This window comes from Centroberyx gerrardi, chromosome 8, assembly GCF_048128805.1.
Source record: "Centroberyx gerrardi isolate f3 chromosome 8, fCenGer3.hap1.cur.20231027, whole genome shotgun sequence".
Lineage (NCBI taxonomy): Eukaryota > Metazoa > Chordata > Actinopteri > Beryciformes > Berycidae > Centroberyx > Centroberyx gerrardi.
The window spans coordinates 6,714,222-6,734,368 of NC_136004.1; the positions used below are offsets into that span (position 1 = coordinate 6,714,222).

At 43.0% G+C, this 20,147-nt stretch overlaps 2 protein-coding genes across 3 annotated transcripts in view; one reads left to right on the plus strand and one right to left on the minus strand.

Annotated features, from left to right (window-relative positions):
• The window catches only part of vamp5 (vesicle-associated membrane protein 5), a 198,088-nt gene that overhangs the window by 84,091 nt on the left and 93,850 nt on the right, over positions 1-20,147 (plus strand). The window lies entirely within an intron of this gene.
• On the minus strand, positions 195-19,936 carry LOC139926817 (poly [ADP-ribose] polymerase tankyrase-1). 2 transcript variants are annotated; one of them, XM_071918657.2, is made up of 28 exons: positions 19,489-19,936; positions 18,614-18,838; positions 17,346-17,441; positions 16,875-16,911; positions 15,752-15,827; positions 13,843-13,863; positions 12,382-12,476; positions 12,181-12,247; positions 11,474-11,660; positions 10,961-11,082; positions 10,315-10,406; positions 9,550-9,628; positions 9,120-9,291; positions 8,909-8,988; positions 8,305-8,450; positions 7,880-8,045; positions 7,167-7,386; positions 6,654-6,763; positions 6,267-6,455; positions 5,581-5,824; positions 4,757-4,839; positions 4,319-4,439; positions 3,993-4,090; positions 3,154-3,228; positions 2,842-2,947; positions 1,929-2,115; positions 1,645-1,801; positions 195-1,556 (listed from the first exon to the last, which is right to left on the minus strand). In XM_071918657.2, the coding sequence occupies exons 1-28, from the start codon at positions 19,934-19,936 to the stop codon at positions 1,470-1,472; spliced, it is 3,786 nt and encodes a 1,261-aa protein (XP_071774758.1). In that variant the 3' UTR covers positions 195-1,469. The 2 variants fall into 2 exon arrangements, with proteins under 2 accessions (XP_071774758.1, XP_071774759.1); XM_071918658.2 differs by lacking the exon at positions 13,843-13,863.

Here is a 20,147-nt window from a genome sequence, read left to right on the forward strand (position 1 = left end):
ACTTAAGTTGAGCCTCTACTGCATAGTCGCTATTAGCTCTGTAACATTGTACCTTTACATTCTTCATGTGATATCATACCAGTGTCTTGTGTACAGTGAGAAGAGAAAAAAATATAGATAAACAACAAATTCCACCAGCAATGGTCATGCTGAAAGAATGTCGAAATAAAAAAAATTAAAAAACACACCAAAGAGCTGTTACTGGGACATTTATTCAAAAAACAAAACAAAAAAAAAAAAACTTGGGAGAATCAAGAAGGTATGAAAGGAAATTTAGACGTCATTTACAGTTGAACTCAAAGATATTGTTAAACAGCGACAGTTATACACATCCATTTACACAACCTGTACAAACATTTTTTTCCCGTAACATTTGCAAATTAATTTCAAAATAACTTAAATAGGTTTCTATGTAAAAGTGCAAATCCTTATGCGTGGGATGTCTGTGAGTAAGACTGTGGCGATAGAAGGGCGATTTGAGGAGTTCACTTGGCTTGAGGTGCTGCTCATGAGGCATTGTGAGGCATCACAAGCACATTTTATCATGCTGCCTTATAGCGCATAGCTCATACCAAATCACAATACATGTCATTATACCTTATGTTTAATGTAAGAATAGCTCATGTGTAGAATACTCACGATGCCTCACAGTGCACTTCAAGTTAAGTGTCTCCGAGTTCACATCTTCTCTCATCCAAATCAATATAATGTCCAGGTAGGTGAATACCAAGTCTCTCCCTCTGTCTCAATCCCTATGGTTTAACAGAGAGCCCTTTCTCAATTCAGCATGTCCACCCCTGAATAAAACCACTAAAAAGCAATGATCATAGTGTTCTGGGGTAATGTCTCAGAGTCAAGTGAAAAGTCATAATTACAGCATAGCAACGACGCACTGTTACCTGTTTGGTAGTGTTATAGGTTAGCATTAAAATCACAGTCACCAGAGGCCATTCTATACAGGATGAACCAGGAAATGGCGGGGCAGTAGTAGTAGTAGTACTAGTACACAGGTTACAGGCTTTGGTTGACAGAGTGAGTGTGTGTGTGGGGGAGGTGGTGATTCTCCATAGTCACAAGGCATGATGAGGCAACGAAGAGTGGCAAACTGTTAAAAACGCTGACACTGCATAGTCTCTACAAGCATCCTCCCCGTTGGCAGGGAGGGGATAGTGAAAGAACCCACGCACGCTATTGGGCCGTACATGCGTCTGTATTAACATGCAGCCGATGCAAAACAAAGTGGAAACCGACGTGTCATTACCACAAGTAGATTATTATACAGCATATTTGTTCATGATCCACCGGTCACCATGTATTCTACTGGACTAGAGAATGGAATTGTGTGTCGTAAATAAAAGGAAGGTCGTTTTTAGGCATTGATAATAAAAGGGAGAAAATAACGAGCAAATAACGAGCAAAGTCCTTGTGTGTGTGCGTGTGTGTGCGTGTGTGTGTATGTATACATATAACTAGGACTTCTGCTCTGCTCCTGCAGCAGACTGGGCTGCGCTCTCCGGTTTAAGGATCTGGTAGGTGATGAGGTACTCTGGGTAGGCCTGAAGGAAAAACACATGGCAGTTGATTAGCCAATATCACACGGCGGGGTTCCTAAACATTTTTGCTCGGCCCGGTTTCGGTGCTCACCTGCTCTCCCCTGTAGATGACGTACTCGGCGTAGGCCAGGCCGTTAACGCTGGGCCGCCCTATCACCGAGTGGTGTCCCGGGGGAGCGTGGGCCATCTTCATGGCACTGAACTGTAGGAATGACTTGCCCAGGGTCACTCGGCAGAACAGCATCTGCCTGAGGGTGCAGGGGACAAGACACAGGTCAGGCAAGGTGGCCCAAACGGAATCAATAGACTGAAACATTCTCTGATATTAAGAACATGCATTTTTTTTGTAAATCCATCCAAGCAGTAGCGTCTCACCTGTGGCACAGGTAGCAGGATCGGTCTTTGTGTGTCGGGCAGCCGGTGCCTCCTCCGATGCCGTAGACATACTGGTTACTCTTGGAGGAGTTTTCAGCAAAGTAGATCCCTGCTCCAAACATCCCTCCTATGTAGGCATGGCGCTCGTCAAAGCCTTTGTGGATGATGGCGTTTATGAACGGAGAACCTGGAGGAAGACGCGAGAATACAGTGACAATATGTCATCTGAGGATTTAAAATTAATTTGTGGTGCAATAATCTGTGGGGCACTTTAATCTAAATAAATCTGGGTGGGAAATTGACACCAGCACTAGGCCAAACACTGCTACATCTTTGGCTTTGGCTGGTCAGGTTGTGTACCCTAGCACAGTGGTTTTCAAGACTGTTGGGTCATGATGGTAAATGTTTCAGAACCATTGCACTAGCAACCGATATGGCAGGTCCGATCTAACCTAGTTAGATGGTAAAATTGTGAAAATAACTTGTGAATTTCAGGATTGACCACTGTGACAAAAAAATAAAAAAAATAAAAAATAAAAAAGAGTTTTCTCCCCTGAAATACACCCATTAAATGCTAAGGAAACTCAGGTGGTTTGATGGATACTTTTATCTAAAGCACCTTACGCTGCATACATTTTGAGTATGTGGTGGGAAGTGAACCTCTAACCCTGACAGTGTCGATGTCTCGCCCACCCATAAAGCTGTACAGGACCAATAGTCATTAATTCCTGATCTGGTATGATTTAAAAAATAGAAACAAATCCCTGACAAGGAAAAATCTGTCAGTACCTGCTGACATAATTAATTTCTAACCTTTTGAAGTCAGGAGCTAACCATAATGGGACAATAACACCACTTTGTGAGACAGCAACCAAACAGATGGGTTGGGTGTAAGTATGTTGGGTGTGGTTACCATGGAACAACATGCGCTCGTTGTGGTGGTTGTGGTTCTCATCTGCGATCTCCTTCTGCCGATGGGTGTAACGCTCCCTCAGCTTCTTGTTCACCACCTTCTGGATCTGTGGGCCACAACACGACACTCTAAACAAAATGTTTGATGCTGCATCTGTGTTACACCAGGCACTACATGCTGCCTCACGTACTTCAGGTCAGAAGGATCATTCAGTGGATCATTATTAAAAAACACATAAAGGGAGGAATCCACACAATGTCTTGTTAAGGGCACCAAGACAAAACAAGTACAAAAACATTTCCTGGTTCAGACCTTGATGATGTTGTATCTGCTGAACACGCCACCAGCATTGCCTCCGTCCCTGTGCTCTCGGATGGTGCTCTGCATCTGAGGCAAACAGAACAAAAACAGGACACGTTTTATCATATATTAACATGATGCACTGTGACCAGGTTGGGAAACAAACACCAGCCACTAGGAAAATGCCACTAAATTATTGCTGTGGCTGGTAAGTTTGTCTACTCTACCAGCCACGTATCAGACATGTAACCAACTATCATTCGGAGGTACTATTTTAAAAATTGTTGTCTGTTAAAATACTGATAATGGCAGGTGAATTTTGGCACCTGCAAATCACTGTGGCTGGTAGACAAAATGGCAGCTGCCTGCAGTGAGTAATTTCTAAACTAGGGGTAGACTGATATATTGGGTGCCGATATTGGCCTTTTTATATATTTTTCTCTCAAAATATGTATATATATATATATATATATATATATATATGATTTTACGAAACAGCTTCAGGGTGTCAGTCTGTAAAACCTGCAATGAAACCTGCCTCACCCTGCCTTACAGAGCTTCTAACAGACCTAAAAAAATTTCAATGGGGGGTTTTCGTGTCACATGAACAATGGTGTAAGTGCTGTTTCAGAGCCTTTTCCACACCGACAAGAATAAAATTTTGGGGGAAACACTGAACATGTCTAACTTTTTGGAATTCTTTGGCACAAAAATGGTCAAATTCATTGGCACAAATATTGGCCATCGACAGCTTCAGTCCAAAAATATTGGTATTGGCCTTCAAAAACCCATATCAGCGGAACTCTACTATAAACACAAAGTGCAGAGTACAGACAGTGAGGTCTACCTACCTCCTCCTCAACAGATTGGCACTCCTTGTCATCTGGGGCGAGGTCGATGAGGACGGTGCCCTGGTTGGCACAATGGAATGTCAGGTATGGGTTGGCACCTGAGGAAAAAACAATACAACAGTATTTACACAGCAGTGAAAGAAGCCTAAAGGTTGAAGCAACAGGTTTGTGACCAGAAGGTTCAAAATTTGAGCTGGCAGGGAAAATATCTTAACCCTACCCCCCACGTAACCCAAGTGGAGCTGGTTCAATGCCAACAGTGAAAGACTGTGGCCCGAGGTTGTTGGGTGATTTCTGACTTAACTGGCCCCAGGACGCCTCCTTACCTTGTTGACCGCCCAGCAGCCTCTCAACACCCTTGATGAGCTTGTGGCGGTGGCCATAGGCATTAATCCCGATCTCCTTCAGCTCTTCGTGGCCCATGTCTGCCAGCACATCCAGGGTGATCTAAAAAAAGAGGAGGGATACATCAAGTTGGGAACTTAACACCAGACAAATGGTCCTAAATCTTGGGCTGTGGTTGGTCAGTTTGTCTACTCCACTGAAATGGTTCAGTGGACAAATGTTTCAAAACCACTATATTAAAATGTCAGTTAAACCTATAATGCTGTGTGACGAGTGGCGGTAAAAATTAACCAATCATGAAAAACGGCGTGATGCCACATGCGCATCAGAGTGTAAGCTTTCTTAAACTCTGATGCGTGTCTTGCAAGATTATGTATGTACTGATCACTTCTAGGACAGAGCCAGGGTGATGGTCTCACCTGCTCCCTCTCGAAAATGTCCCTGAGATGCTCCAGGCCCAGGCTCTTCAGGAACTGACTGATGTTCATGTCCAGCATTGCCACTACAACAAAAACACAATACAGCATGTCAGAACAGCACAGACAAGAACAGCTCATCTTAAAACCGGCTTCCTACACATTTTAAATATTGAAAGTCCATTCTTTTTTATATCTTGACCGGCTTTGTCGATTGCCCAGTGATCAATATGATGTATGCCGATAGTGCTAGCTCCTAGACCTCCAAGATTACAAGCAACCAATAGTAAGCCAAGCCAAAGCACTGACAAGAGATGCAACAAATATTCCTGTGCCCCTGGAATGAGTGCAACCTAAAGGTGTGTTCATATTATTCAACTTTTTTCCAACCTTCCAATGTCCTTTCAAACCTTTGTGGGTTTTTTTTACACTTAAGTTAAGGGGAGACGAAAAAATCAAGGAGAATGGAAAGTGTCCACTTTTAGAGGAGTGCTCAAGACATGGACCACTAACAATAACAATGAAAATGGAGAAAGTGGTGAGAGTGATACTAAAGTTGGTAGTTGTCACTATGACCATAAGGAATCAGTATGCACTTGGCTGGATTTTCTGCAAAGTGTTCGCAAGTTGTACCCAAGAACTCGTTACCGACAGCGGCGGCTACTGCAGCTAGTTGTTATGGAAACAAACTCTGCTTATATTATCAGCACAAAATGTGGTTTAGGCAATGCTTTTCCAACAGAGAAAAAACCAACAAAAATACAAACAAACAAATGCGGATTAGTGTGAGCACACCTTAAATCGGCAACTTTACAACGGTAACTCACTTTCTCCTTCCTTGCGGTCAGCCCCTGTGGCTCCATCTGCCACTCCGGAGGCCCCGGTGGCGGCGGCAGCCAGCTCAGTGAGTGGTCCGGCCAGGTTGTCTATGCTGCTGGCGGCTGACAGGCAGGAGGGCGTGGAGGCAGGGGAGATAACCGAGGCGCTGACCACTGTGGCCTGGGGCTTGAAGCAGCTGGGCAGGGCGTCGGGCGGCATGGCGTCCATCAGCAGGGCACGGATGTCATCAGCCTGGAGGGACAAGGTGGGGGGGGGGGGGGGGGGGAGAGAGACAGGGTCAGAAGGAGTCTGATCCAAGCCCCAGAGCTTTTATGATACTGATATTTATCAGTGTCTATGTTTAAATGCTACATTTTGTTGTTGTATAGCTGATTTGAATGTATTAGGTTTTGTTTTGCCTGATGAGAACTATAACTCGACACTTAAGTCATCAGGAAAATTCATATTTTGGTGATTATTCCTTCAAAAAGGTACCACTATCTACCAGCAGCCGTGCTTGACACTTGACCAGTTGAAAAAGACACTTCCAAAACTCAATGTGTGTCATTCCCCCCCCACCCCACCCCCCATTTTCCCATAACTTATCCTGGCCTGGAAAACGCGTATTGCAAATTCCATGACTTTTTTTCCCATGTTGTTGACAACTGTGAAAACCCTGACAATAAGTCGTTACCGTAGCCAGGTCCAGGGCGGTCTGGCCCTCCTGGTTCTTCATGGTGGGGTCAGCTCCGTGGGCCAGCAGCAGGGCACATAGCTGGGTGCGACCCTTCTGAGCCGCCTCATGCAGGGGTGTGAACGCCCATTTGTCTGTTGCATTCACACATGTATTGTATTTGATCAACAGGGCTGCAATGTCTACATGCTGTGGGGAAGAGAGGAGATGCAAGACATCAGTGACGAGAGTTAAAACTGTGTATATAGCTTAAATTGATATGGCTAAATAAATTCTGAATTGGGGCTTTAGTATGTGGATCTTTTCTCAGGAAAGCTGAATACCACACAAAGGCAAATTACTGTACATGTAATTGGTGAATAAAGTGATTGTGTTGTTGTGACTGACCCCATAAGAGGCAGCGTTGTGGAGAGGGATGAGGCCTCCCTTGTCCTGGGCGTTGACATCAGCCCCATGCTCCAGGAGATACTCTGCCACCTCAAGGTTGTTATAGCCAGCTGGGGAGGAAGGCACAGGGATGCCAGGATGAAACTCTTTACCCTCTAGCATTCACAAAAGTACAGTGACTAGGCTGCTCCAAGTTCTCAAAATACTATGGTGATTATGCCATTTTCAATTACCTGAAAGATGACGTTCAATTACAAAAGCCTGTCCAATTGATCACTAATCAAGCCTCCTGTTTGGATATTCAACAAGTTTTCACATTTAAATATGTGCGCATGGACAACAAAACCATTTCCCTCAACATCACATGTTGAATGTTCCAAGAGAGGGACTTGATAAATGATCAGCTTGGCTATAAATGCTACAGCAGGAGTGTCTATTGGTTAGAGTCAGAGATTGAAATCAGCACTAGGAAGACAAAAGCGGAAAAATGTAGAAGCAGCCAGTATCTGTTACCTGCAAGGTGCAGCGGTGTGGAGTTGCGTCCCTGGGTGTCTCTGCAGTTGATGTTCTCTGGGGAGCAGAGTTTTTGGACACGGGCCAGGCAGCCTTTTTTGGCAGCATCGAGCAGGGCGGCGTCGCCCCTCAGCAGGTCCTGGATGTCGGTGTCTCCGTCCTTCACCATGTCCAGTGGCATGTTGCCGTCACGGTTCTTCTTGGTCGGGTCTGCTCCGTGCTGTGGAGCAAAAGAGGTTTTTTTTTTTAGCCCAGATGCTGTTACCTTGTTGAATTCTTAACCTGGAAAATCTCTACCTAAATACACACATGTCCAGGAGGCTCTATTGTACTGCTCTGCTAAGTTTGTGTCCTGTGCTGCCTTATGCATTTATTGGGTTTTGGGTTTATGCTTAAAAGGGTGTTAAGTAATCTGTGACCTTTATCGGCCTCTACTGGAAACCGGTATGAATTGCAACAACATCAGCAGAACTTATCACCTCCTACACAAGTCTAAAGCATAGTGCGCGTAGTTGTGTGTGTCTGTGTTTGAGGGGGTGGGGGGTATATATCAATATATTTTAACTATATAGAGACGGTGGGGCACTTCATAAATAAGCTGATAAGTTGTTCCTTTCCCCCTAATAATCATCGTTATAGTAATCACTAACAAAGGACACTGATCAAGACAATAAGGCAATACTTAGCGACAGGTGACTATGAGGGATCCTCACTTTGAGCAGCAGTTTGCAGATCTCATATTTGCCCTTGGCTGCGGCCTCGTGAAGTGGTGTGAACTTCCACAGGTCGGCCACGTTGACCGAGGCTCCGTGTCTGACCAGCAGCTCGGCCACTTCATAGTGACCGTAGGAACAGGCGTTGTGGAGGGGAACCAGACCGCTGGGGGGGGGGGGGGGGGGGGAATACAGACATGAAAATCTTCTCACCCGAGTCTTGATGCATTGTGCCGAGTAGTGTTAAACTTCTGATTAATGCCTGGCCTCAAATAATAAACTGGTCCAAAAAAAAACAAACATTATTAACGCCATGCTGCCGGTGATTTTGCCAGGTAATTGTCGATCCAAATAGCTGTCTGGGCCACTATTACAGTTCTTATATTATCTCTAGAAGTGTAGGATGGTAATGACAGTGAACTCACCCCTTGTCTTTAGCGTGGACGTCAGCTCCGTGGTGCAGCAGGTACTCCACCACAGCCACTCGGTTGTAACCAGCTGCAAAGTGGAGGGGGGTGGAGTGGCGGCCCTCCAAATCACGGCAGTTCACATTCTGAGGAGTGCATAGTTGCTGCCATTCACAGAGACAAAACGAAAATTAACAACTATAAGCACTGTGTTGATTTGAAATAGATTCATCTAACTTGTGTGACAGCAGCTTCACGAGGCAGTAAATATACAGTTAACGCCTCTGCAGCTGCTACAGAGAATGTTAAATTAAAGTGTTATAATGGAGCTCAAAATTCCTAAAGGAGCAAAAAACCAACACAGCCCCAGTGTTTAGAATGGAATGAGAACTGTGTGGGATCAACTGATTATTTACATGACACACCCAAAATGATGTGACTCCTTTAGGTTAGAAAGAAATGGTCTGATAAACTTAACAGCAAAAAAACTGTGGCAGCCTATAATACTGTGATCCCAAGTTTCCTAGCAGACGTGAGATTGATCTTAAGGCTATGAAATGAGCGAAGCCCACTTTTGTTTTGATCGTACAATAGCTTGATGAATGAGGGCCAGTGAACTTACCTGCACTGTGTCCAGATCCCCAGCTTTGGCCGCCTCAAGGAATCGATAGTCCACGTCAGAGTTACGAGTGGGAACATTTTCTGAACAAAACAGGGACAAATTCAAGAGTAAGTAAATAATATAATTAAGTACATAATCACTGTCAATTCAAATACCATCAGTCATACAGGACCCCCACCCATGATGCCAGAAGCCCAGTGAGTGTAGTTACCGTTGAGAATCTGCTGTACGGCCTCGTTGCCCATTTGGGCAGCTGTGAAGCCCTGCAGGGACACGATGGAGGGGTCGGCCCCATAGCTCAGCAGCAGCCTGCAGGTCTGGATGTGACCCGCCAGGGCCGCCCTGTGGAGGGCCGTCTGGCCCAGCGTGTCCACAGCGTTCACCTGGGGTCGGATCACAGTAATGGATTAAAAATTGAGCTTGTTTTGTAATATTTTGTGTGTCTCACAGGCTTTAGTCAGGAATAGGCCACTTGCTGTTGTCAGAAATTGGGGATTTAGTGCAAAAGGACACCTAGATAGTATTTGTCAAGGAATGGGAAACTGTTACTCGTTCATTTCACCCTCACAGATTACAATTACTATTTTACCAACAGGATGTGCAGAATGAAAAATGTAAAGGCAAATGAGGGACGACCAGACCTTTGCTCCATGCTTCTGCAGCACCTCCAGGATATCGTTGTGAGCCCTCTCAGCAGCAACATGCAAGGGAGTCATGAAACTGTCAAGACATGACAGAAAAGACAGGTCAGGAAATTATTACCATATATGATCCAAGATTGTGCTGTGCTAGTGGATGCCTGTTACTGTCACATTCTTTCTCATTTCTGTTTTTTAGTAATTTTAACACTTTTTTAAATCACTGTAATCAATTTCCCCATGGGGGTTATAAAAATGTCATCAGAGGAAATCATTATGTTCAGAATTCCTCATGTTCTCTATTCATTCTGTGCTTTATTGAAAGCCGCAAAGCTAATGTTTAACACTAGCCACCAAGAGAAACAGCCCTCTGTAAGATAGTATCTTCCAGTAAGTGATGAAGCTAGCTAGCTATAGGTAGCTAGTTTCAACAGCTGTAACTAGCTAGCTACCTAAAATTGAGGCAAACATGGAAGCATGTTATTTAAGAAATATACTGTAGTTAATTCAATGGAGTGGTGTGCTTTGTGTTTGCTTTGTTGTTTCTTTTGAGGAGAAATGTTTTCATAACCCCTTTTTTTTTTAAAGCTTACCTGGGTAACCTATGTGCAAACTAAACAATGCTAGTTGTGGAGCAGTGGTGGTCTTACTCTTTGCTCTTCTTGTGGATGTTTTGTGCTTCTTTAATTCACCAGCCAAATTCATCAAATTCTCTCTTCCTTTCTGTGTTACATCAATTTAAAATGTGTAAGTGTGTGGTGGTCTTACTCTTTGTTCTTCTCGTTGATGTTGGCACCTTTACGGAGCAGCAGCTCAGTCACCTGTTTCCGCTTAGGATGGGGTGAAGCCACAGCACAGTGCTGCAATGCACAATAACATTAGATTAGACTCTTAGTTACAACAAATAATAAGGTTGCAGAACAAATTTATATTTTAGTCCCAACCCCCTGCCCGTCAAGGGGCCTTCTGCCTCTTGCCAGGCCATCACTATAATAAAAATTGTTCTTAAAGGTTCAATAAACAAAAGCAACTACAAAACTTTGCCATTGTGAGGATAGCAGTCACTGTTTACCCAATTCGGCCTATTATTAAACTGTCCTCAGTACCATTTTCATGTAACAAAATAATATAATCTAGTATATATGTATACACACGTGTATGGGCTCTGATTAGACTTTGGTTCAACAGCTGTACAGTAACCTAAGTAATACAGAACAGAGCTAGGGCCAATTTACTTTCAACTCAACCAATTCAGGACGTGGATTTTCTTCAAAATTCAAAATCTGGAAATCTTTTGGCATAAACAGGATTTTAAATCCAATCAAAAAACAACTGCATTTTAATTTCCATGTAGCATTATGTGAATCAAAAGTGATTTTGAGCCCCAACCCTGACAGAAAGATTTGGTTCTGACCAGAGCAGTCTCGTTGGTCTGAGGGTGTTTGAAGCTGATGATCTCCAGAGCCAGGGTCTTCTTCACTTTGGCCATGTCTGCCTCCCGGGCCGCCTGCAGCAGCGAGTGACCTTTGAACTCATCTACATGTCAGGGGAGGAACAGAGAAGAAAAATGTAAATGGGGAGATGCCATGCTATTATTTTGTGCCGGCTTTAAATTTGATCATTTTCATGCCAAAAAGTTATAAGTATTCAGTGTTTCCCCCAGGATTTTATTCTTGATAGTGTGGAAAAGCCTCTGAAACAGCATTTAGACCATGGGACACTAAAACTCTCCACTGAAACCCAGGATGATGATCATAATAATAACAATAATTAGACAATAGTAAACATGCCGTCTCCCATCAATGATGCAGTCCTCTTCTGGGCCTATCAGTAACATGTACATCACCTTGTTTTATCCTGTACTTGTAGAATGTGTTTTTTCCTCATCATTTTGTGTGCATGTGTGTTTGTGTGTGTGAAAACTCACAGGTGAGCCTCTCTTTGAGCTCCGGGGTGGGGGCCATGTCCACGGCGCTCTTGCTGTGGCAGTTGAGCAGGGTGGGGTCGGCCCCGTGGCTCAGCAGTAACGAACAGACCTCCACTCGGTTCTTTGATGCCGCCTCGTGAAGAGGAGTGAACTGCCACAGGTCCATGGCGTTCACACAAGCTCCATGCTGCAGAGTTAACGACGAGAGTAAGGAAAAAACATAAAAAATAACACATCAGAGGCCAGTATATAGTGGCACTGGGCAAGCAAATAACATTCAGAACAAATAACAATTCAGAATCTGATTTAAGTTTGCACACACAAGGAATCTAAACATCTTCTGGCCAGCTCTTTCAAAATCAACTGTTTGGAGGATAGGCTTGCTGAGCTTGTTAGAGAATATCTGTACTTCTATGACCTATCAAACAGCCTTTAAATCCTCATATGTCACCACTATTTACAGTTTCCCAAGATTATGGTTACTTCTTCGCATTCTTACGCTCCACTGGCGTGGAGCATAAACAAAACACACAATACAACCCCAATGCGAGTATACACAAATTTGTATGCGGTGACGTGTTCGACTGCGTTTCTATTTCAGGCAAGTTTGACTTCGTTGCAAGTATACCGCCGCCTCTCATTTCCAATCCTGTGGGGGTCTGATTATCAAGTTTAAAATAAAGTAACTGCAACTTTTTGGGCCTTACTTTTAGCAGAAGCTCTGTGACCTCGAAGTGACCGTAGGAGCATGCATTGTGAAGAGGAACCAGGCCACTGCAGGGACAAGACAGTCAGGTTAGTGTCATATGAATGTATTATGACAAATACACCCACTAGTTATCAAATATCCATGATCCTCTGTTTGGGTTTGCAGTCCGGCTGTTGGTGCTTGTGAACAAGTGTCTTACCCCTTGTCCTTGGCGTGGACATCGGCTCCATGCTGGAGGAGGAGCTGAACGATGCGGACCCGGTTGTAGCCGGCGGCCAGGTGGAGGGGGGTGGACTGGAAGAGAGGATAGCTTGTTAGAACAGAGCTGACTGGCTGGCTCAGTATGAGCTACCTTCAGGAGAACGGCCACGGGAGCGAGCGGCTGATTAGGGCCAGAAGCAATGTGCTGCGCCAGGCTACACTCGGTGAGTTGCAGATGAATGGTGAATGATGATGCAAGATCAAGGGAGTTCTGGGCAAATTCTGCGACAAAAGTCATTGGCTGTCATTACTGCGTCTGAGTGAGTGACAGCATCAACCCCACTACTTCTCTACTTTATCTACCATTTGACAACAAGGTGAGCAAAATAAAAATAAAAACAAATCTTTCTATGTTTTGGAAGTTTAAAAATCATATGCAAGTAGTGACCTGGCTAGTCAGTATCCACTAGTGCAACAGTTAATTTAAAATATTGAATTCCAAATGGCTGAGTGGGAATGCAAGGAGGTAGAATGAGCAGGCTGAGGTTTTAGTAAGCGTTTCTGCAGGCCATTAAAAAAAAATAGATTGCATGGCTTCATTTCAGCCAAACAAATGCATGTTAGTCTAAGCAAAGCAGCGAAACAGATTCCTGTAGCGTTCATTCTTTGCTCCGAAGTCTAGCTCAGGCCTAGTTTACAATCAAAAGAGGAAAATCATTCATTTCAATTCCCATGCAGTGATATCAAGACAACACCCAGAAAGCCCACTGTTAAAAACTCAAGCCACAGTGACAGAATCTGCTAGACAAGAGAATCAAATCAGGGTGGCATCATTCAGTGTTGGATGACATGAGCAATCAAAAGCAGATCAATTCATTACCGCTGATGGTAGCACAGAACTAGAATGAGTGGTGAAATGTAGCTTTCCATTCATTACCGAGTACCAACTGATCCAATAGGGAATGTGAAGTGGACACAAATTTCACAGAGACACATTCAAGAACCGATGCAGGGGGGCAAGCCTTCAGGCATGCATGAGTGATCATCCAAAAAAGTAAAATCAAACACTGACTTAAGAGCGAGTGACTTGAAAGTTGGAGGAAGTGTGGGTGAGTGTGCAGAGGAGAGGAGACACACTGAGAAAGCAGGCAATGGAGATTTTGAGCTCCTCTCCAAATTCAAAAAGGTGGACGTTGTACCACAACACCAACCCAACTCACTCACATAGTATGCGCACGCACACACACACGCTCACACAAACACACGCACACACAGAGGAGCATCAGGGTGGGATAGATGAGAGTGACCCGTACACCCAGGTCCATGATGTGCAATTAACAAGTGACAGCCAGCTTATTGGTCAAATTAAAAAAATGGATTAAAAAGAAATTACAAAAATTAAAATAAAAAAAATCACAACAGTGCATCAATCAAGTGGCCGTTATCAAGGTCGACTTACCAGCATTTTTTGGGATGTTGACTGATCGACAAATGTTGCCAGAGTCACACGGAAAACAAAATGAAACAAAAATTACAAAATGATAGTATCTTTTCACAGCAATCCTATCCTCCCTTAAGTCAATGAAACACAAGGCCTAGTTATGAACCACTGTCGGATCCATCAAACATGGTCTAAATTCAATGTGACACCAGGGTACAGTGAGTAAATAGCTGAGGGGTGAATGTGACTTCTCGTCCACCAGTTTTCTCTGTGGCTTTGTGAAGAGACAGGGACTTGTTAATGCTGCCCAGAGGTTAAATCCCAGGCAAGTGTTGGAAACTGGGCCACACTGAGGTGAAGAAATTGCTCTTGACACTGACCCAATCTGCTTCGACATAATGGCTTAGTTCACGCAAACTCCAAATATGCAACAAAACAAAAGGGGTGGCGAAGGAGAAACGCTATGACTGATGAGAGAGGGGAATGAGAAATTTGGTTAGGAATGTATGTAATAAGCCGTTGGGGATTAAATATGTCCACCAAGGGACTTTGTTAGCAACGGTGAATTATTATGGCACTGTGGAATTGCTGATTACGCTCGCCAAGCATATGAATATGCAATTGTTTGTCATTGATATTTATGAAAATAGGAAAGGGCCTTCTTGCCAGGTAATAGAGGGAGGCTGCGCTCTAATAATTCCATGATGATGGGTAATGCATGAAGGACAAAAACAAAAAAACAAAAAAACAGTGGGAGTAAATCAAGCTGATTCAAAACAGGACGAGGGAGTGAAATGCAAAAACAAAAATATCCAAACCTACGCCAAATTCAGCAATGCCAAACACTGACATTAGAAAATTAAGTGGAGAATGTATTCCAAAAAAAAAAATGCATCTTGGTGCCTTTATCCTTTTAGTCACCCACAAAAGGAAAAAACACAAAGGCAAAATTAATCCCAAATAACATTCTACCTCCTCTAGACTGCTTACATTTTAAGCTGAGCGTCAGTAAAACTGTTGTAGAGTCCTGAGGGGGCACGATAGCTTATGCTGGGAAATATACTGCCAATATTCAAAAAAAGTTCTATTTTACTTTGTTATACTTGGATCAAGTTCCTGGTCTAAGAGCTTGTGCATCTAAATGGATTTCAAGATTAGGTCTCAAATAGTTTTACTTCAGCCGTTAAAATGGAAAAGCGATTATGATGGGGAAAGAGAAATATTGCTGCTGGGATACCTGACAACATAGTCCAAACATCCTGCAAACATCATACCTGATTTTTACCAAAAACATTTGCAATTATAAATAAAAAAGGAGAGGTTGGCCTAGTTCACTTTCCCAAATAAACCAGACATCTCCAAAGAACCTCAACCCAAACTATTCTGTGCCTATTTCCTTCAATAAAAGGAACAAATGATCCCAAAGAACCTAACTTACTGGGACCAAAACTTGTGTCTTTCACAGTGAAAACACAATTGAAGTTTATGAACAGAAAAAAGGGACATGGAAGTGACGAGCTGAACCTACACACAGCTGAGGATTAATGAGGTAGGTAAGGCAAAGGAAGATATGTTATGACAGAAGCAAATGGATTTAGAGATGGGTCTGCTGTCACACATGCATCATTATAAAGGAGAAAAAAAACCTACATCTATGTATGTGGCACAGTAGTTTGTCCAAGTTAAGGCAGTCCCTGTTAAACCTCCCCTTAATCCAATGACATAAATCCTCTTCATATTGCACCACAGAAACTAATCCAGCCACAATCAGATGATTTTAATCCTCTACATACATATTGTCTGAGTCAGGAACCTTCTTGCTATTTTTTGTCAGGCATTTTTGGAGTGTAAAGAATTTGGAACTGCACAACATATAGTATCCAAGGTGTTATGACAGATCTATGACCAGTGTTGGCTGACGTCTTACCTTGCGGCCGTCGCTGGCATGACAGTTGACATTTAACGGAGTCAGCAGTGCCATCAGCTTCTCTTCGTTTCCACTCCTGTCATTACATGGTAACGGACATGAGAAAAGACGGGGACGTGTAATCAAGTATTCTGCATCAAAATACACAACAGCCTTTTCTGCAAAGCAATCTGGAGGTTAAAGATGCAATCCAACTGTGAAAAAAATGAAAATTCCCATAATGTATGGATAGTGGAGCTTTATCATGTTGTCATTAGGGTTTATCGCTTTGCCAGACATTATCGTTGACCTCCGAAATGATGTAGTTCGTTTGATTAGATATTTATTGTATTATTGATCAATACTGCACTGGTTATGTATGGGAAGCCCTTAACCTGAATTGATTCTAAGGAGATATTTGGATTTGGATTTCAGACAGTACACATGCAGGGTTTCGCACAGCTCTATATATTCAAGGTGGGCTGCCTTAAAAGAATTCTGCTGTCTTGACTGAAAAAATAATATAAAAATCTTCTTTTATTTATGTGGTTATTTTTATTGAGACTCAAGGATTGTTGAACACAGCATCCAACCGCAGCATCTACTGGCCAAACGTAGCAGTAAGGAGCAGATTCAGGAGCAATATATCATGTGAGTCAAGTAACATTGGTACAATGGTGCACTTCATCTAATAACACCATAATATCAGCCCTGTCTGAACCGCTGGAAATTGGCTACATTAGCAAGTAGGATAAATACCCCAAAATATTTCTTTCATGCCATTGCAAACCATGACTTTTGCTCTGCCTATACCCTGCATGAAACTACTGGTCGCCTTTGTTAGACTTGTCAAACTATATTTCCATGGATTTCCATGCGCCGGTAACCATTGTATAAAACCCATCCTAACCAACAGGACGTTCTTCACTGTGGTTGTAGGTGCTTCTGTGCCGCTGACAAGTGCTGTACTTTGTACCTATCCACTTCACCTCATACCCATAATCACAGTAAAGAACACCCTCTCTGGAATTAAATTCTAGCATGACATAGTGAAAAGTTAAATTATGCAATTGTTTGAACATAAAAAAAAGACACTGGCAAATAGCACTAGTGTATGATGATGACTCGACACACTGACACCCACCTTGCGGCTTCCAGGAGTTCATCCTTCTTGTATTCACCTGGATTAAAACAAATGTTCAGATTACAACATAGGTGATTTTATTTGTGCTAAATGTATTTGTTCACTTCATGATGACTTCCAAACTTGATCCATTGTATAAGTGGGCGAGCAAGTTTAAAATTAACAGGTAGGGTGACATATTTCTATGAAAAATATATATGAATTATATGGACGGTAGAAATTATTCTTGGCAGGCAGTTTCCCAGCCCTTGGCAGGTGAGCCAAAAAAGGTAATTTCAGACACTGCCCTAGGGACTGAAATGTTTGTGCCATCTATTGTCTGGGCACTGTGGATTTGACCGTTATACTTACTCTTTGTTGCTTGTAATGTTGGCGATCTAAGAACTGAAGCTTATTCTACTCTTGCACTTGGGATAACAGCACCAACTAACTGTCTAAAATGTAAATGAGGAGTGGATGAGAGGGACTGACCAGTGAGCACAGCCTTGGCTGAAGGGTCAGCCAGATCCAGAGCGGATTTGCCGTCAGTGTTGCGGATGTTGGGATCGGCCCCGTGCTGGAGTAACACTGAGCGAGAGAAAATGGAGAAGTGTAATTAGAGGGATTTATATTTTCTATGATTCTGATTTTTTGTAAGAAGTGAAAACAGTGTTTGAATACAGAGGGATTCATTCAGCAGTGGGGCATCACCACTGCCAGAACACTGCCACCACTGCTACGGAAAATATGAAATTAATATAACAATATAATTTAGTCAAATTCATGAAGAAGTGTAGTTCTAATGGTTACAATTGTTTTCATTATGAGCAAGTATCTACATTTTTTTTTACACTGGAAGCAGCACAAGATCCATGACTGGGGCCAGAGCTTGGACAAATGTGGAACAAAAACTAAGATTACTCCCAAGAAACACAGTTACATAAAATTACGGTAGACGCCAATGTCAGCAATTGGGATTATTAATGACATATCTACTGACAGTTTTGTGAAAGATAACCCTTCTCAAAAAAAAAACGGCTTGAATTTGTCCGAGAATCACTGAGACAAATGATGCACATCATTATAAAACACAATTCTAAAAACACAGAGAATACTAGTGTCTACTAGTGTTACAGCCTTATAGCTCATTTATTACTGTTCATGTCTAGTTTACATTTCCCCCAATCATTCTGCGATGCATGCCATATGTAATTAAATATTTTAACATTTACTAATTTTTTTGTCATTTTTAAAATACAAACTTTACGATGTCAAACCTAGCTTGAAATTAACTGCTGTCCCTGCTAACAAACACACCACACCTAAAAAGATATGGTTATGACAATTAAGTTTATAAGGAGACATTTTTGAGGGATTATTTCCTGGCGGAGACTCCCATTTCTTGCTTGATTGACAGGAAGCAGAGGGTAATTAAAATGTTAACCATTTGGCTGTTTGCTAGCTTTAAATTCCCATCTTTTTCACCACCACTCACATACTTTAAAAAGCTCGGTCTTCAAAAAAAAAAATCGGACTTCTAGATCAAGCGTCAAACTTTTCAAGAGGTGACTTTGTCCGTTTGCAATTACTAATAATGAAAGCTGGAACAAGCTTGAAGTGCAGTTACCACAGATTCCCGGCATAGCTTATGTTTTAGCTTAACTTCATCATGAGTCCATATGTACGATTCTGCTCTAAAATGTACTAAGAGTTAGAAGTTAAAAGTTAAAAAAAGTTAAAAGTTCTACTTTAAGCCTTACCAATGCACACATCTATCTTGCCCTTGATGGCAGCCTCGTGTAATGGAGTGTAGTTCCAGTTATCTCTGGCGTTGGGGTCTGCACCCTGACACAGGAGGAGACTGACCACTTCAGCGTGGCCGAAAGAGCAGGCATTATGCAGGGGGATGAGCCCTCCATCATCCCTGGCATGCACGTTGGCCCCCGTCTGCAAGAGGTGCTCGACCACATCTTTTCTGCCAAAACCTGAAAAAGAGGGTTAAAATGCATTTCAGTTCAGTGTTTTCATATTCATTCAGCAGTGGTGCACCAGTCCACCATGTGTAGCTTTATCACCACTGATGCTGCTTCAGAGTATGGGAAATTAATCCCTCTGAATACACAAAAGCTACTTAATTTGTTTATATTTACATATCCCCAAAGCATCACTGCTGCATACTGATACAAATACAAAACACTGTTGTTGCTAGCACTGTACTCCTAGAGTATTATGAAGTGTAAGTACAGTGAAGTTAAACTGGCAAAACATAAACTTATACCGTCTATCTAAATGTAGAGTAGGCAGAACTAATGATTTAATTAAAATTGTCAAGCTTAAAGTTGTATTGTATGTTCTAACCAGCCAAGCTTCAAAGGGAGGGGGTTAAGATGTTGACGGTAGGCCTACTCAGTAATCGACCTGGGTTGAGAAAATGGTGTTAAATTGCTGTCAAACACTTGTGAGCTATTGATTCAGACGGTTTGGCATTAAACTGTTATCCTCAAAGGGGTAAAAGACAAATGTTAGCTGCAAATACGTCGAACAAGACATAGTAACGACATTAGCTAATGTTAACCTTAGCTAGCCGTTACGTTAGCTACAAAACAAACGCTACCCTATCATTAGCTTAGCTTACCCGCAGCGAAATGAAGGGGGGTAGATTTTCGTCCGGCCATGTCCTTCGCGTTTACATTTACCGAATCGACAAGTCTCTTAACTCGAGAAACATCGCCATTTCGACAAGCCTCGAACAACTCCCTGAATGCCCCGCCGATGCCGCTGCTACCGTCAGTGGGACTGGCGGCTCCAGAGCCGGGGCTGGAGACGCTGCTGCCCCCGCCAGAGGTTGTTGTGGTGGAGCTCGCACTGCTCGCTAGGACCGGGGCTGGAAGGTCCGGGGAGGCCAAAGCTATCTCCATTCCTCCGCTGCATTCCCGTTCACTCTCCGGGGGTCCGACAGCCGAAGTCAGCAGAGCCATCGGCGGAGAGCCCGGAGGACCGGCCGAAATGGAGCTGTTTCGCGGCGGAGACTGTAATGTACTTTGCTGTTGTTGCTGCTGCGAGGAGCGACGAGACACCGCCATTACCGCAGCTCTCAAGCAACAATAATAGCAGTTTCTCGTTTCCGGTGAAAGTGGTCCGTTTCCTGTCAGCTGTTTGCTCTCAGTGGTTGCTAGCTGCAGAGTAACGTGAAACACACCTACTATCCTGTTTGTTATGCCAGATAAGATGCCGAAACCCGCTGTATAACAGATGACCATGTGCGTTAAGAAATTAGCTGTTAAGGTATCAGCT

Excerpts from the sequence above, each read along its gene's own strand:
- LOC139926817 (XM_071918657.2), bottom strand. The coding sequence starts at position 19,936 with ATGGCGGTGTCTCGTCGCTCCTCGCAGCAGCAACAACAGCAAAGTACA. Across the intron at positions 12,248-12,381 it reads GTCCACGCCAAGGACAAGGG|TGGCCTGGTTCCTCTTCACA; the intron begins GTAAGACACTTG and ends TTGTCCCTGCAG. Across the intron at positions 6,456-6,653 it reads ACAACGCTGCCTCTTATGGG|CATGTAGACATTGCAGCCCT; the intron begins GTCAGTCACAAC and ends TCTTCCCCACAG.